General features: G+C 49.0%; 1 protein-coding gene across 1 annotated transcript in view; it reads right to left on the bottom strand.

The window, feature by feature from the left end:
* cacna1ia (calcium voltage-gated channel subunit alpha1 Ia) overlaps window positions 1–17,649 on the bottom strand; it is a 235,991-nt gene that overhangs the window by 180,867 nt on the left and 37,475 nt on the right. Inside the window, exons 5-7 of the mRNA XM_068020062.1 lie at window positions 15,412–15,727; window positions 12,710–12,802; window positions 6,328–6,619 (exon numbers count right to left, since the gene is read on the bottom strand). Of these exons, the coding sequence (XP_067876163.1) occupies window positions 6,328–6,619; window positions 12,710–12,802; window positions 15,412–15,727 (701 nt within the window). The remainder of the gene's footprint in view (window positions 1–6,327; window positions 6,620–12,709; window positions 12,803–15,411; window positions 15,728–17,649) is intronic.

Raw genomic sequence — 17,649 nt, 5'->3', positions numbered from 1 at the left:
TCTCTCTCTCTCTCTCTCTCTCTGCCGCTCTCTCTCTCTCTCTCTGTGCCGCGCTCTCTCTCTCTCTCTCTACGTGCCGCTCTCTCTCTCTCTTTGTCTCCTTCTTTCTCTCTTCCCCCTTTCCTACAATGGAATGACTTTAAAGTTAAACTTGATGTCACTTTAGTAACTATTCTCTGACTACAATGCTGAAGTCCTTTATCCAGCAATCCTCTTCACTGGGCTTTCTGAATTAAAAAAATAAATAAAGACAGAAAATGCTGGAAATACTCAGCAGGTCTGGCAACGTCTGTGGAGAGAGAAACAAGAGTTAACACCAAATGAAAAGTCATTGATCTGAAATGATAACTCGGTTTCTGTCTTCACAGATGCTGCCAGACCTACTGAGATTTTCCAGCATATTCTGCCTTTATTTCAGATTCCAGAATATGTAGTATTTTGCCCTTGTTCTTTTTTAAAAAAACACATCTGGTTTGAGCTTATACAGTAAGAGTTTATATGAAATGATCTGCTATTTCAATTGAGGCATTTGATACAAACACACCAACACATTCTTCACTTATTTAGTCAACACAAACGCCTTGGTTAAATTGTAACAACTGAATCTGTAGCAATCCCAGCCCTTAGTGATGAACTGACTCAGTTCTACGCAAGAGATTCATTGCCTGAAAATGTCGCACTTCATAAATATTCTATGGTCTGTTATTTGAAAAGAACATTAGTGGAAAAAGACAATGAATAGTTGAGTTGTTTGCTGAAACAGGGATGTTTTATAGAACTCCCATCAGACTGACGCCTCCAGTCTGTAGGCTGTACAGTTCTCTGTTTATGTGGTGCTAAACAAGCTTCAGTGTCAGCAACTGTGGTTTAGTGGGTCGCATGCTCACCTTCGAGTCACAAGGGTTCAGGTCCCACTCCAGGGACTTGAGCAGAAAATCCAGACTGAGGGAGCACTGCACTGTTGTAGGGTCAGTACTGAGGGAGGGCTGCACTTTGGAGGGGCAGTACAGAGGGAGTACTGCACTGTTGGAGAGGCAGTACAGAGGGATTACTGCACTGTTGGAGGGGCAGTACAGAGGGAGTACTGCACTAACAGAGGGGCAGTATTGAGGGAGTGCTGTACTGGTGGAGGGGCAGTGGTGAGGGAGTACTGCACTGTTGGAAGGGCAGTACTGAGGGAGAACTGCACTATCAGAGGGGCAGTACTGAGGGAGTGCTGCAATGTTGGAGAGGCAGTACAGAGGGATTACTGCACTGTTGGAGGGGCAGTACTGAGGGAGTGCTGCACTGTTGGAGGGGCAGTACAAAGGGAGTACTGCACTAACAGAGGGGCAGTATTGAGGGAGTGCTGCACTGGTGGAGGGGCAGTGGTGAGGGAGTGCTGCACTGTTGGAAGGGCAGTACTGAGGGAGTACGGCACTGTTGGAGGGGCAGTACTGAGGGAGTACTGCACTGTTGGAGGGGCAGTACTGAGGGAATGCTGCACTGTTGGAGGGGCAGTACAGAGGGAGTACTGCACTAACAGAGGGGCAGTACAGAGGGATTACTGCACTGGTGGAGGGGCAGTACAGAGAGAGTACTGCACTGAGGGGCAGTACAGAGGGAGTACTGCACTGTTGGAGAGGCAGTACAGAGGGATTACTGCACTGTTGGAGGGGCAGTACTGAGGGAGTGCTGCACTGTTGGAGGGGCAGTACAGAGGGAGTACTGCACTGTTGGAGGGGCAGTACTGAGGGAATGCTGCACTGTTGGAGGGGCAGTACAGAGGGAGTACTGCACTAACAGAGGGGCAGTACTGAGGGAGTGCTGTACTGGTGGAGGGGCAGTGGTGAGGGAGTGCTGCACTGTCGGAAGGAGAGTACCGCACTATCAGAGGGGCAGTACAGAGGGAGTGCTGCACTGTTGGAGGGGCAGTACTGAGGGAGTACTGCACTATCAGAGGGGCAGTACAGAGGGAGTGCTGCACTGTTGGAGGGGCAGTACTGAGGGAATGCTGCACTAACAGAGGGGCAGTACTGAGGGATTGCTGCACTGGTGGAGGGGCAGTACAGAGGGAGTACTGCACTAAGAGGGGCAGTACAGAGGGAGTACTGCACTGGTGGAGGGGCAGTACTGAGGGAGTGCTGCACTGTTGGAGAGGCAGTGCAGAGGGATTACTGCACTGTTGGAGGGGCAGTACTGAGGGAGTGCTGCACTGTTGGAGGAGCAGTACTGAGGGAGGGCTGCACTTTGGAGGGGCAGTACAGAGGGAGTACTGCACTGTTGGAGAGGCAGTACAGAGGGATTACTGCACTGTTGGAGGGGCAGTACTGAGAGAGTGCTGCACTGTTGGAGGGGCAGTACAGAGGGAGTACTGCACTAACAGAGGGGCAGTATTGAGGGAGTGCTGTACTGGTGGAGGGGCAGTGGTGAGGGAGTGCTGCACTGTTGGAAGGGCAGTACTGAGGGAGAACTGCACTATCAGAGGGGCAGTACTGAGGGAGTGCTGCACTGTTGGAGAGGCAGTACAGAGGGATTACTGCACTGTTGGAGGGGCAGTACTGAGGGAGTGCTGCACTGTTGGAGGGGCAGTACAGAGGGAGTACTGCACTAACAGAGGGGCAGTATTGAGGGAGTGCTGCACTGGTGGAGGGGCAGTGGTGAGGGAGTGCTGCACTGTTGGAAGGGCAGTACTGAGGGAGTACTGCACTGTTGGAGAGGCAGTACAGAGGGATTACTGCACTGTTGGAGGGGCAGTACAGAGGGAGTACTGCACTGTTGGAGGGGAAGTACTGAGGGAGTACTGCACTGTTGGAGAGGCAGTACAGAGGGATTACTGCACTGTTGGAGGGGAAGTACTGAGGGAGTACTGCACTGTTGGAGAGGCAGTACAGAGGGATTACTGCACTGTTGGAGGGGCAGTACAGAGGGAGTACTGCACTGTTGGAGGGGCAGTACTGAGGGAATGCTGCACTGTTGGAGGGGCAGTACTGAGGGAATGCTGCACTGTTGGAGGGGCAGTACTGAGGGAATGCTGCACTGTTGGAGGGGCAGTACAGAGGGAGTACTGCACTAACAGAGGGGCAGTACAGAGGGATTACTGCACTGGTGGAGGGGCAGTACAGAGAGAGTACTGCACTGAGGGGCAGTACTGAGGGAGTGCTGCACTGTTGGAGGGGCAGTACTGAGGGAGGGCTGCACTTTGGAGGGGCAGTACAGAGGGAGTACTGCACTGTTGGAGAGGCAGTACAGAGGGATTACTGCACTGTTGGAGGGGCAGTACTGAGGGAGTGCTGCACTGTTGGAGGGGCAGTACAGAGGGAGTACTGCACTATCAGAGGGGCAGTACTGAGGGAGTGCTGTACTGGTGGAGGGGCAGTGGTGAGGGAGTGCTGCACTGTCGGAAGGAGAGTACCGCACTATCAGAGGGGCAGCACAGAGGGAGTACTGCACTATCAGAGGGGCAGTACAGAGGGAGTGCTGCACTGTTGGAGGGGCAGTACTGAGGGAATGCTGCACTGTTGGAGGGGCAGTACAGAGGGAGTACTGCACTAACAGAGGGGCAGTACTGAGGGATTACTGCACTGGTGGAGGGGCAGTACAGAGGGAGTACTGCACTAAGAGGGGCAGTACAGAGGGAGTACTGCACTGGTGGAGGGGCAGTACTGAGGGAGTGCTGCACTGTTGGAGAGGCAGTGCAGAGGGATTACTGCACTGTTGGAGGGGCAGTACTGAGGGAGTGCTGCACTGTTGGAGGGGCAGTACTGAGGGAATGCTGCACTGTTGGTGTGGCAGTACAGAGGGAGTACTGCACTAACAGAGGGGCAGTACTGAGGGATTACTGCACTGGTGGAGGGGCAGTACAGAGGGAGTGCTGCACTGTTGGAGGGGCAGTACAGAGGGAGTACTGCACTAACAGAGGGGCAGTATTGAGGGAGTGCTGCACTGGTGGAGGGGCAGTGGTGAGGGAGTGCTGCACTGTTGGAAGGGCAGTACTGAGGGAGAACTGCACTATCAGAGGGGCAGTACTGAGGGAGTGCTGCACTGTTGGAGAGGCAGTACAGAGGGATTACTGCACTGTTGGAGGGGCAGTAATGAGGGAGCGCTGCACTGTTGGAGGGGCAGTACAGAGGGAGTACTGCACTAACAGAGGGGCAGTACTGAGGGATTACTGCACTGGTGGAGGGGCAGTACAGAGGGAGTGCTGCACTGTTGGAGGGGCAGTACAGAGGGAGTACTGCACTAACAGAGGGGCAGTATTGAGGGAGTGCTGCACTGATGGAGGGGCAGTGGTGAGGGAGTGCTGCACTAACAGAGGGGCAGTACTGAGGGATTGCTGCACTGGTGGAGGGGCAGTACAGAGGGAGTGCTGCACTAAGAGGGGCAGTACAGAGGGAGTACTGCACTGGTGGAGGGGCAGTAATGAGGGAGTGCTGCACTGTTGGAGAGGCAGTACAGAGGGAGTACTGCACTAAGAGGGGCTGTACAGAGGGAGTACTGCACTGGTGGAGGGGCAGTACTGAGGGAGTGCTGCACTGTTGGAGAGGCAGTGCAGAGGGATTACTGCACTGTTGGAGGGGCAGTACTGAGGGAGTGTTGCACTGTTGGAGGGGCAGTACAGAGGGAGTACTGCACTAACAGAGGGGCAGTACTGAGGGAGTGCTGCACTGTTGGAAGGGCAGTACTGCACTATCAGAGAGGCAGTACAGAGGGAGTGCTGCACTATTGGAGGGGCAGTACTGAGGGAATGCTGCACTGTTGGTGTGGCAGTACAGAGGGAGTACTGCACTAACAGAGGGGCAGTACTGAGGGATTACTGCACTGGTGGAGGGGCAGTACAGAGGGAGTGCTGCACTGTTGGAGGGGCAGTACAGAGGGAGTACTGCACTAACAGAGGGGCAGTATTGAGGGAGTGCTGCACTGGTGGAGGGGCAGTGGTGAGGGAGTGCTGCACTGTTGGAAGGGCAGTACTGAGGGAGAACTGCACTATCAGAGGGGCAGTACTGAGGGAGTGCTGCACTGTTGGAGAGGCAGTACAGAGGGATTACTGCACTGTTGGAGGGGCAGTACAGAGGGAGTGCTGCACTGTTGGAGGGGCAGTACTGAGGGAATGCTGCACTGTTGGAGGGGCAGTACAGAGGGAGTACTGCACTAACAGAGGGGCAGTACTGAGGGATTACTGCACTGGTGGAGGGGCAGTACTGAGGGAGTACTGCACTAACAGAGGGGCAGTACTGAGGGATTACTGCACTGGTGGAGGGGCAGTACTGAGGGAGTGCTGCACTGTTGGAGAGGCAGTGCAGAGGGATTACTGCACTGTTGGAGGGGCAGTACAGAGGGAGTACTGCACTAACAGAGGGGCAGTACTGAGGGATTGCTGCACTGGTGGAGGGGCAGTACAGAGGGAGTACTGCACTAAGAGGGGCAGTACAGAGGGAGTACTGCACTGGTGGAGGGGCAGTACTGAGGGAGTGCTGCACTGTTGGAGAGGCAGTGCAGAGGGATTACTGCACTGTTGGAGGGGCAGTACTGAGGGAGTGCTGCACTGTTGGAGGGGCAGTACAGAGGGAGTACTGCACTAACAGAGGGGCAGTACTGAGGGAGTGCTGCACTGGTGGATGGGCAGTGGTGAGGGAGTGCTGCATTGTTGGAAGGGCAGTACTGCACTATCAGAGGGGCAGTACAGAGGGAGTGCTGCACTGTTGGAGGGGCAGTACTGAGGGAATGCTGCACTGTTGGTGTGGCAGTACAGAGCGAGTACTGCACTAACAGAGGGGCAGTACTGAGGGATTACTGCACTGGTGGAGGGGCAATATAGAGGGAGTACTGCACTAACAGAGGGGCAGTACTGAGGGATTACTGCACTGGTGGAGGGACAGTACAGAGGGAGTGCTGCACTGTTGGAGGGGCAGTACTGAGGGAATGCTGCACTGTTGGAGGGGCAGTACTGAGGGAATGCTGCACTGTTGGAGAGGCAGTACGGAAGGATTACTGCAACTTCTGACCTCAGAGGTGGGTGTAAATGATCACATGACCACTACTTTGAAGAAGATTATGGAGGTTCTCTCCCGTGTCTAATATTTAATCTCTCAACCAACATTACTAAAGAACGATGATCTGGTCATTTATCTCATCGCTGAATGTGGGAGCTTGCTGTGCGCAAATTGGCTGCCACGTTCCCTACATTCCAACAATAACTACATTTCAAAAATGTTTCACTGGCTGTAAAGCACTTGGGGACATCCTGAGGCTGTAGAAATGAGAAGTTATTTTTACACGGATGCTGTCTTCACATTCTCGGTCTATATGTTAAATAACGTTCCTCAACCTGCTCCTCCAATTACCTACCACACTCCTTCTGGCAGACGTCGAGATTGGAAGCTCCTCGGTTGCCATGACGACGGGTGTGGAAGCTGGCATAGAGTCCCACCGTGCGGCGCCTGGCTTTGCGCAGGATGTGGCACACGTACTGGAAGATCTCCTCATAGCAGTCACCTGGCTCAGCAAAGCTGGCGACCGTGCTGGACGAGAGGTACAGGGCCCGCTGCTCCTGCATCAGCTGGTGCTCTCGCTGCTTCGTCTCCGAGAACTGTGTCGCTATGACAACCAAGCAGAGGTTAATCATGAAGAACGAACCTACCTGAGGAAGGGAAGGAAAGGGAAGGTAAATAGGTTTCCGCGGTTACTGTCTCAAATTTGAGGAACACCACCTCATAGAATGAGGTAGCGGAGAAGGAGCCAATCGTTCAGTCATCGTTCATCATTCAGCCCAGCGAACCTATGTGACTTTGAAAGAGTATCCAATTCATCCCAATCTCCCTGCTCTTTCTTCATCGCTCTGCTAATTTTTCCCCTTCACGTACTTATCGGATTCCCTTTTGCAATTTATCATTGAATCTTCTTCAGCTGAATCATCTTTCAGTGAGGCAATCTACAACCTTCTGGCCTCAGCATTGAGTTCAACAATTTTCGATCATGATCACACCGCTCGTATTTTCTCAGATAGCAGCTGTTAATAATGGCTCTGCTGTTGCTATTTATACCTCCTCTGGATCCATCTTTTGTTTTTTTAACTTGTCCCATTACTGCTCCCTTTTTGCCTTGCACCATCATCCCTTTTGTTATTTAATCTCTGCAACCTTCGCCAGCTCTACAATGCTCCGAGATCTCTGAAGTCCTCCAATTCTGGCCTCTTCAGCATCCCACTTTTCATTGCTCCAACATTGGCGGTCGTACCTTCAGTTGCCTGGGCCCCAAGCTCTGGAATTCCCTCCCTAAACCTCTTTGCTTCCCTCTCCTCCTTTAAGACGCTCCTTAAAACCTATCTCTTTGACCAATTTTTTGGTCATCGGTCCTATTATCTCCTTGTTTGATATCGCTCCTTTGAAGTATCTTGGGATATTTTATTAAAGGTACTATATGAATGCAGGTTGTTATTGTAGTCACTCCAGCCCTCCACCCTATCACAGACCCTTTGTTCTTCTCCCCACTCCTCTATCAGTTCCCTACCTCTACACTTCTAACATCCAGTTCTCAGAAAAGGTAATCGACCTGAAACATTAACACGGCTTCTCTCCCTGCGGATGCTGTCTGACCTGCTAAAAGCTTCTAGAATTTTCTTTTATTGTAAAAAATGAGTAAGTTGAAGCAAATGCACTTATTTTCTGTTTCTGTCGCACAAAGAAATCTAGTCGAAAGCTCCAGGCCTCCTGTGGGAGCAGAGTTGCCAACTCTGATTGGATACATTCCTGAAAGTCTCGTCACATGATCTGCCATCACAAACCATCCCACTGTCACACTCACACCCTTGGGCCATCTTCTAGGTGCCCTGACTTCCCAAGACCAATTGGAAAGGGAGCAGACCATTGACACAATTGGATTAATTAATATGGCAAATGGAATGAGGGCCGTTATCACAAGGGGTCTGGAAGGGAGGAAGTTAGATTACAGCCATTCAGAGGTCTGGTCAGACTCCATTTGGAGTAACTGTGCTCAGTTCTGGGCACCACACCTTGGGATGGTTATATTGGCCTTGGAGGGGGTGCAGTGCATATTCACCAGACTGATACCAGGGCTTAGAGGGTTGAATTATGAGGACAGTTTTCAGAGACTGGGCTTATATTCCCTCGAGTACAGAAGATTAGGGGGTGATCTAATCGAGGTGTTTAAGATAATTAAAGGACTTGATCAGGTAAACAGAGAGAAACTACTTCCTGGGAACACACAGTAGGTCAGGCAGCATCTGCGGGGAGAGAAACACATTTTAAGTCAGTGACCTTTCATTGGGACTGATCAGCCTGAAATATTTCCTCTGGTAGGGGGAGTCCAGAATAAGGCAACATAACTTTAAAGTTAGAGCCAGGCCATTCAGGGAGAACTTTTTCACACAAAGGGGAGTGTGAATCTGGAACTCTCTATCCCAAAAGAAGCTGTTGAGGCTGGAGGAGTCAATTGGAGATTTCAAAACTGCAAGCGATAATACCCTTTCCCCAATGACAATCTAAGGGTTATGGAACCAAGGTGGGAAGGTGGAGTTGAGACACAGATCCGCCATGATTTGATCGAAATAGCCAATTTCCCCCCCCCCCCCCGATCTCCGATAATTTTAAAATTAATAATTTAAAGTGTTCAAAGAATTTCAACATAATTCTGCTCAATGCCTCTATGACTTATCTCCTGCAATATCTTGGAGATTAATTTGCAATTCCTGGAAACTCAGGGGCAATTCTGGAGGGTTGGCAACTCAATGTGGTAGGCAGCACTAATGTGAAAAAAAAATTAGGAGAGAAGGTGCCATAAATAAGGAACTAATGATTAAGAGATGCCAGGAGATTGTTGATGGAAGGGAAGACTGAGGAGGGGGTGGGGGAGGGGAGGGATGTTCCACAATGTACAGACCTGAGGAGAGATTGAGTCGGAGTGGGAAGATGGTACGACACAAGGAGGATGCAGGGAAGAGGGCGAGGGTGCAGCTCAGGGAATCGGAGTTAAGAAGGGGAAAGAGAAGGAAGTTCTGAAGAACACCAACCAGGATAGTATCAATAAGTTTATAAGAGATGAGAGCTTTTGCAATGGAGGGAAAGAGAGGATCGGTCGCTCAACCATTCACTCCCTTTGCCTCCGACGCCCCATCTCTGCAGTGTCTACTATCTAGAGGATGCAGCAATTCACCAAGACTCTTTCAACAGCACTGCCCTAGCAAGCCGTAGCCCAGTTGGTAACACTTACTTCTGAGTCAGAACATTCTGGGTTCAAGTCCCACCCCAGGACTTAAGTTCAAAAATCAAGGTGGACATTCCAGTGCAGTACTGAGGGAATGCTGCACTATTGGAGGTGCTGCCTTTCAGGTGAGACCTTAAAGCAAGGCCCTGTCTGCCCTAAAGATTCCATAGCTCTATTCTGAAGAAGAGCAGGGGAGTTCTCCGTGGTGTCCTGGCCAATATCTATCCCTCAACCAACATAATATCAACAGATTATCTGGTCACTCTCAAAATTGCTACTTCTGGGATCTTACTGTGTGCACAGTTCCTACATTACAACAGTGACTACACTTCAAAAGTACTTCATTGGCTGTAAAGTTCCTTAAAATGTCTGGTTTCATAAAAGGTGCTATAAAAATGCAAGTCCTTCTTTGTAGAAGGACAAGGGCAGCAGGTGCATGGGAACACCGTCACATCCCCTCCTGTTTTGGATATTTATCAGCCGTCCCTTCATCATTGCTGGGTCCAAATCCTGGAACTCCTGACATCACAGCTCTGTGGGAGCTCTTTCAGCACACTGACTGCAGTGGTTCAAAAAGAAAGTCTACCACCACCCTTTCAAGAGCAACTCGGGATCAGTAATCAATTCTGGTCTTGTCCATGAATTCCGAGAGTGAATTTTAGGAAAAAGGGAAGTTTATAAAAGCACTGGAGAAGGTGCAAAAATGATTTACGAGGATGATACCAGAAATGCGAGGTTATACCAAGGAAGAAAGGATGAACAGGCTGGGTCTCTTTGTTCTTGAAAAGAGAAGGCTGATGGATGACCTAATTATGAACTGTTTTGATAGAGTGGTCACAGAGAGACTGTTTCCTCTTGTGGGGAAGAGCATAACTGCAGGCCATCAATATAAGATAGTCACCAAGAAATCCAATCGGGAATTCAGGAGAAACTTCTTTACCCAGAGAGTGCTGAGAATGTGGAACTCACTATCACAGGGAGTTGTTGAGGTGAACAGAATAGATACATTTAAGGGGAAGCTGGACAAAAACATGCGGGAGAAAGGAATAGAAGGATTTGCTGATAGAGATGTGGGAGGTTGGGAGGAGGTTCAAGGGAGCATGGATTGGTTGGTCTTTTTCTATGCTGTGAATTCAATGTATTTCTATGTTACTAGCTAATAACAAAACAAAAGAGGTAGCCACGAACACACAGCTGGAGAAGCTGCTGACTGAAGCTACCTGGTTTGGCTCCTCCAGTAGTTATTGATGAGCTGCAGCTGGTAAAGAACTTACCCCATTACCAGGAGCTGATACAGAGACAGAGCTGAGCTTTACAGAAATATTCCAGAATGTGAAAGAAACATGACATCTGAGGGAACACTTTTTAACTAATCGGCTTGTCACCGTTCAAACGAGATTGGAAAGTAAGGTGCTTATCTAAGACTGCAGCTAGAATAGACACTGTTTATAAGTGAGTGTTGAGAAGTTTGGTGATGAGCCACAGAGAGAGAGAGACCGTGAGGGAGAGGGAGTGTGTGTGTGTCCATGAGTGAGTGTGTGTGAGTGTGAGCGAGTGTATGTGAGCAAGTGTTTGTGTGTGTGTGTGAGTGCGTGAGTGTGTGTGTGTGTGAGTGAGTGAATGTGTGTGAGCTAGTGTATGTGAGCGAGTGTGAGTATGAGTGAGAATGTGTGAGCAGGTGTGCATGAGTGTGTGCATTTGTATGAGAATGTGTGAGTGAGAGTGTGTGAGTGAGAGTGTGTGAGTGAGAGTGTGTGAGTGAGTGTGTGGGAGTGAGAGTGTGTGAGTGAGAGTGTGTGAGAAAGTATGTGACAGCGTGCATGAGTGTGTGTGCGCGAGTGTGTATGGTGATATGTACTTTTATAAGTATATGTTTCAGAGGCTGATGACAGCTGATCTGATTCCTAACTTTAGCTCCCCATTGCTCAGTGGGGTGTAGAATGATAAAGCACACAGGCAGCCATTCGTCCCATCATACCTGTGCCAGCTCTTCGAAAGAGCTAAACAGATTAAGTTGACCCGTGCCATCCACAGCTTTTTGGGAGGGAGAATTCCACATTTCCACTAGCCTTTATGAGACATCACCCCCCGCAAGGTCTGGCTCTGATTTTAAGACTGTGTCCCCTTGTTCTGGAGTCCCCCACACCAGAGGAAGTAGTTTCTTGGTATTTACCCCATCCAATCCTCTCAGAAGATGATGAAAATACTCAGCTGGTCTGAGACAGAAACAGAGTTAACATTTCAGAAGAATCAGTTCTAATGAAAGGTCATCAATCTGAAACATTGACTCTGCCTCTCTCTCCACAGCTGCTGTCTGACCTGCTGAGTATTTCCAGCATTTTCTCTTTTTATTTCAGATTTCCAGCTCCTGCAGTATTTTGCTCTCATTTACAAAGTTATGGTGCAAATGTATATGCCAATCAGCCCCACCTTTTAATTTGTCACTTGTACGAACTCTATCAAAATGCAAAGTAAACTTTGAGCAGATGAAAAGTACCAGTGGAATAATGGAGGACTCTCTAGAATCAATAAACAGCAGTAGGTAATGATATGACTGGGATTGAATGAAAGACACAGGGCAGATAGTAATGGATCATTAAGGGTTCCTCCGATAATGCAGTCAGTCATTGGCAATCTGATTGTTTCTTCATGAAGGTGAGCTCAGAACATCCCAGAATGTTTCACCGTCAGACAACTGTTTGCAAAGTGTTGTAACGTAGGGATCATTACAGCCAGTTTTCGCATAGCAAGATCCCAACAAACAGCGAACGAGATCCATGGCCAGATAACCTGTTTATTCAGTAAATATACAAACTGGGTGGTTTTATTTTCATTTATAAAAAAGTCAACAGATGAAACTCTCCGCCGAACAAAGGAGGTGGAGGGGTGACACCACCACCCGGTAAACGATTGGGAAATTCGCTGCTCTTCCTCAAATTACACCGTGAGATCATTGATATCCCCCTGAGGCCTCTGGTTTGTATCTCATCCAATGCCTCAAATTTAAAATTCTCATCTCTGTATTCAAATCCCTCCGTGTCCATCCACCTCCCCATCTCTGTAATCTTCTTCAGCTCCATAACCCTCCGAGATCTCTGCACTCCTCCAATTCTGGCCTCTCTCGCATCTGCAGTTTTAATCACTCCATTATTGGCGGCCGTGCCTTCAGCTGCCTGGGCCCTAAGCTTGGGAATTCCTTCCCACTCTCTCCTCCCTTACTGCACTCCTTAAAACCTGCCTCTTTGGCCAAGCTTTTGATCACCTGTCCTAATATCTCTTTATGTGGCTCTGTGTCAACTCTTGTTTGATAACAGTCCTGAGACACCTTGGGACATTTGACTATGGTGCTTTATAAATGCAAGTTTTGTTGTTCTCGTTAGAATTTTCTCCTGCCGTCTCAGCCAATCGGGTGTGAGGTGGGGCGAGGCACCTCTGAGAGGGACTGACAGTAAAATGACTGAAAATTCACACAGCACCACAGCAGGAGATCTGCTGTTGGGATACTTACTATGATAAGCAAGATGAAGTAAATGAAATTGTAGAAAGAGTGTGCATCCATCACATAGTACATGATCTCAACCCAACCTTCCAGAGTTATAACCTGCCAAAGGCAAATCAGAGCATAATTAATACGCAGTACCATCGCCCCCACAGCTCTTTTTTATGCTTTCATGGAATGTGGGCACTATTGGCAAGGCCAGCACTTGTTGCCTAGTCCTAATTGTCCTTGAACTGAGGGGCTTGCTGGGCCATTTCAGAGGCCATTTTCAGAGTCAACCATTGCTGTGGGTCCAGAGTCACATGTGGACCAGACCAGGTAAGGACAGCAGGTTCCCTTCCCTAAAGGACATTAGTGAACAAGGTGGGTTTTTACGACAATCGATGACAGTTTCATGGCACAATTACTGAGACTATCTTTTAATTCCATATTTTTAGCAATTAAACTTATTAATTAATGGAATTTTAAATTCCACCAACCACTGTGGTGGGATTTGAACCTATGTACCAAGGGCTAATCAAACAGAGGCTGCTTCAGTGGATCGGACAGGTCAGCAGGACGTTCTGTATGGTGAGGTAGCCGAGGCCAGACATAAGTGGGGTGCCCCAAAACTCCGCTTCAAGGATGCTTGTAAGTGTGACATGAAGGCCCTAAATGTCGACTATTGCACCTCTGGGAGTCACGAGCTGGCGAAAGAGGGAAATGGCAACACATCCTGCAGACTGGTGTGCACTACCACGATGACCAGTGGCTACAGAGGCTTGGCAACAGGTGCCAATGCCAGAAACAACCACTCACGGCGTCACTTGGCAGCTTCACGGGCGGCAGTTGTGCCAGAACCTGCCTCTCAAGGATTGGCCTTCACAGCCATCAGCAAGGGTGCACCAAGAGAAGACACCCCACCGAAATGGATTGTTTGCTGCAAGTTCATCATCTTTGGTCGCTGGAAGGATGCCAACCAGCCAGCCTGGGCCTCTGGATTACTAGTCCACTGACATTACCACGGCGCCACCGTCTGTCCGGTGAAATACAGCCAAGCTCCTCCATCCATTTCATTCTCAGCTGGTTCCAACTGTGGCACAGACACACCAAACGATGAGGGAATACCCTGGAGAATCTCTCACACCTCTACAATTTTAAAGGGGATGGGGGAGATGCAGAAATAGAGAAGAACCTAGGGGTGCAGGTACACAAGTCTCTGAAAGTGGCAAGGCAAGTCCTTACAGCTCTTTAAAAACTGCATCCAGGATCCTGAGCTTTGTAAATACAGGCACTGAGTATAAAAGCAAGGAAGCTGTGCAAAAGTGGAAAAAGATCCCATTCCTCAGTACAAACCTTGCTCTTTCTGAGAAGCACAAATATTGATTCCGATACAATAATTACCCTGATATGTCCCTAAGACGATGGTGTATGACTCACAAGGTACGGATAATCGAATTATAGGAATTTGTGGACAAAAAGAGTCTGAGGTCCATTTAGCCCACCTACCACCATCCTGGTAATCACGTGTTAAAGCGGAAATGGTTGATTAATCACAGCGACCAATCTCTATCCATGGGCGTTATTTTATGTTTTCCCCAGTGATGGGTTTGGAGGTGGGGAGGGCATTTAATTGGCCAGGAAGGAGGTGGGTGGGGACCCCGCCATCTTCCTGCCTCCACCCCAATTAAGTCCATGGCGGGAAGGCCCGTGGACGGATTTCCTGCCTGCTGCCTATTGAAGCCCTTAAGGAGCAATTAAAGCCCAATTGAGGCATCTTCCCGTCACCGCTGGTATTAACCCAGCAGCAAGCAGGCCTACTGTTACACAGCGACCATGACATGCAAACCCGTTTGTTTATGGTCTTCCAGTGGGGGGAGGGGCCCTTCGTTCAGAGGCATTTAGTGTCTGATTGAGGGACCTGGCACTGAGCCACCCCTGGCCCTTGCTGCCAACCCCCTACACCCCCCTCCCCCTTGACCCCTAGCCTGCGAAAGCCCTCCTGCCATCCCTTACCTCTGGCTTGGGTTGCTCTGCGATCCTGGGCCTCCAGTGGGTGTCGTTCCAGCAGCAACCACTGCCTCCCTGTGGCACTACTGAGCAAAAGAGCTGCTGGTCTCTGATTGGATGGCAGCTCTCAGTGAGCGGGACTTCCTGCCCCAGGGTCTTGATCCCGAGGAAGGCCCCCCCCCCCCCCAGTGGCCTCTCAACTGCCTGATTGGCTTGTCATACGGCAGGCTTTCCCTAAAGGAGGCAAGACAGGTCTCTCGCTGGCTCTCCAGCCGGTGGCCAAGACCCCGTCACCTCCATAAAATTCCCCCCAACATGAGGAAAGCCCCCAGTGGCGGAGAGCTCTGGGAAGCATGGGTCTAAAGTCAAGTTCCTCCCAAACTTCACTCACCATACGTCAGGTTTCAATTTACTGCATCCCAAAATGTTATTTCCAGAAAGGAATTTCTCATTTACATCTGAATAAAGTAAGATTATTTACCTACAATAGCAAAGATGCAGTGGGTTGGATATTAAGTAATTGGATATTATAATTTCAATAAAAGTTCCTTCAGTTTTTAGAGTTGAAGAAAGGTTGAGCGTAAGTAATTTTGGACGAGCATTAACAACAATATAAATAGAAATATCAGTGGAGAACTATAACTACAGTGGGGGGTTGAAGTCACTCTGAAGGTTCACAAATGGATTAGCCAAGTCAAGTAGCAAGTTCGTCAAACACGTACCTGAAATATCACGATCCATGCGTAGCCAATGTTGTCGAAGTTAATGGCGCCTTTGTGCGGGTTCTTGTCACCGGTCTGACATGCAGTGTAATACCGATTCCAGTTGACACAGCCCCCGGTGACATTGAGCTCCTGACCTAGAGCTGCGTAGTAGTAATAATCATCCTTGTCCAGGCAGCACTCGTGCCCGTTGTCCCTCAAGGCCGGGATCTCGTGGCAGCCCATGATCCCGTTGTCTCCGGACAGAGAGCAGATGAAAGGGGTTTCGTCATCTTTCTCGGGATGGTAGTACTGAGGCAGAGCGAGCCCATTGTACCTGAAAGCAAATGGAGACACACTAAGTGTACCTTTGGATGAGGTGAGGCAAGAAACAAGGGCCTAACTAGAGGTGAGGCAGAAAGCAGAGGCCTGTGCAGAGTTGAGGTAGGAAGGCAGAGGCCTGTGTAGAGGTAAGGCAGAAACCAGGGCCTAACTAGAAGTGAGGTAGGAAGCACTGATACATTTACTGGGATTTTTCCTACAAAATCTCAGCTAATCATGGCCATGCTGCTGTGAGTTGGTACCAAGTAAAGACCTGGGACCCAGTTCTCACAGCAAAAAATATTTTCCTGTCTGGCTCCTCTGAACCTTGTTCTTTTGGCCCAACTGACTCACTCTACCCCCTCACCACATCCTCACTGTATTAAAACCAAGATTGCTATTGTTCCTAGCTCCAGCTCATCTTCTCTCAGGGACCAAGGGCTCAAGGAACACAACAGCGAGAGAGGTGATAAAGTGATAGGTCAGAACACTAAAGAGCGACTGAGTTTGGGTTATAAAAAGAACAGAAAGACTCGCATTCATCCAACACCTTTTACAACCCCAGGACACTGCAAAGCACTTCACACTACTTCTTGAAGCATAGTCATTGTTGTAATGTAGGAAATGTGGCAACTAAAATGTGCACAGCAAGCTCCCATAAATAGCAATGTAATAATGACCAAATAACCTGGCCCATAGAAGGACTGGAAATCTGGGATAGGTGAGGAATCCCACAGTTTTTGAAGCCCTGGGAAGGAATGAGTTTGAGTCATAGAGTCATTTACACAGAAGGAGCCTATACGGCCCATTGAGTCCATACTGGCTCTCTACAGAGCAATCCAGTCAGTCCCACTCCCCGACTCAATCCCCATAGCCCTGCAAGTCTATTTCCCTCAGGTGGCTATCCAGCTTCCTCTTAAAGTCATTGATCGTCTCTGCTTCCACCAGCTTCGTGGGCAACGTGTTCCAGGTCATTACCACTCACGGCGTAAAAATCTGCTTCCTCATATTCCCATTTTTTCCCAAAACTTTCAATCTGTGTCCCGCTAGTCCTTGTTCCATTTATTAATGGGAACGGTTTTTCCTTGTCTAACTTATCTACGCCTGTCAGAATCTTGTACACCTCTATTAAATCTCCCCTCAATCTCCTTTGCTCTAAGGAGAACCACCCCAGCTTCTCCAACCTAACCTTGTAACTAAGATCCTCCATCCCTGGAACCATTCAAATTCTGCACCCTCTCAAGGACCCTCACATCCTTCCTGAAGTGTGGTGACCAAAACTGGACGCAATACTCAAGTTGGGGCCTCACCAGAACTTTATAAAGGTTCAGCATAACTTCCTTGATTTTGCACTCAATGCCTCTATTTATGAAGCCCACGAGTTGAAACAGGAGACCGGAGGGAAAAATGAGCCTTAATTTCAACAGCGGTTAAAGAGAGAAGAAAGTGTGGAATAGCCCAGTTATAAATTAGGAGACAGAGCAGAGGAAAATCAAACGGTTCAATAACCAAAGTAATATTCATTAAAGAGAGCAAGTTTGTATATTTTTCCGGGTTTGTATAATTTAGCTCCACATTGGAGGTCAAGACTCAATTTTCTGAATTATTTACAGTGCCGACGGTTTTCAGAGTTCTCTTTAATCTCCCAGCACCGTTCCACTGAATGCAGGAAGCAGCTCTGTCCTGGAAAGGCACATATATTACAATTTAGAAATAAAAGGATTAGTGCAATTAAGGCAGCTCTGCCACACTCTTGTTCCCATGACAACGGTATCTGCTATCGTCTGGATTCAGTGCGTCCGATCTTCCTGTCCTGTCGAAAGTTGCTGAATAGCAACGAATCTTACCCATTAAAGCATCTGCTCCGACACACTCTGGGTCTCAGCATGTAGAATCTGGGGTAGGTTTGGTGGGAGTGTGCGCTGGAATGTTGGAATC

This window comes from Heterodontus francisci, chromosome 41, assembly GCF_036365525.1.
Source record: "Heterodontus francisci isolate sHetFra1 chromosome 41, sHetFra1.hap1, whole genome shotgun sequence".
Lineage (NCBI taxonomy): Eukaryota > Metazoa > Chordata > Chondrichthyes > Heterodontiformes > Heterodontidae > Heterodontus > Heterodontus francisci.
This window is presented reverse-complemented; position numbering and strand designations above follow the sequence as displayed.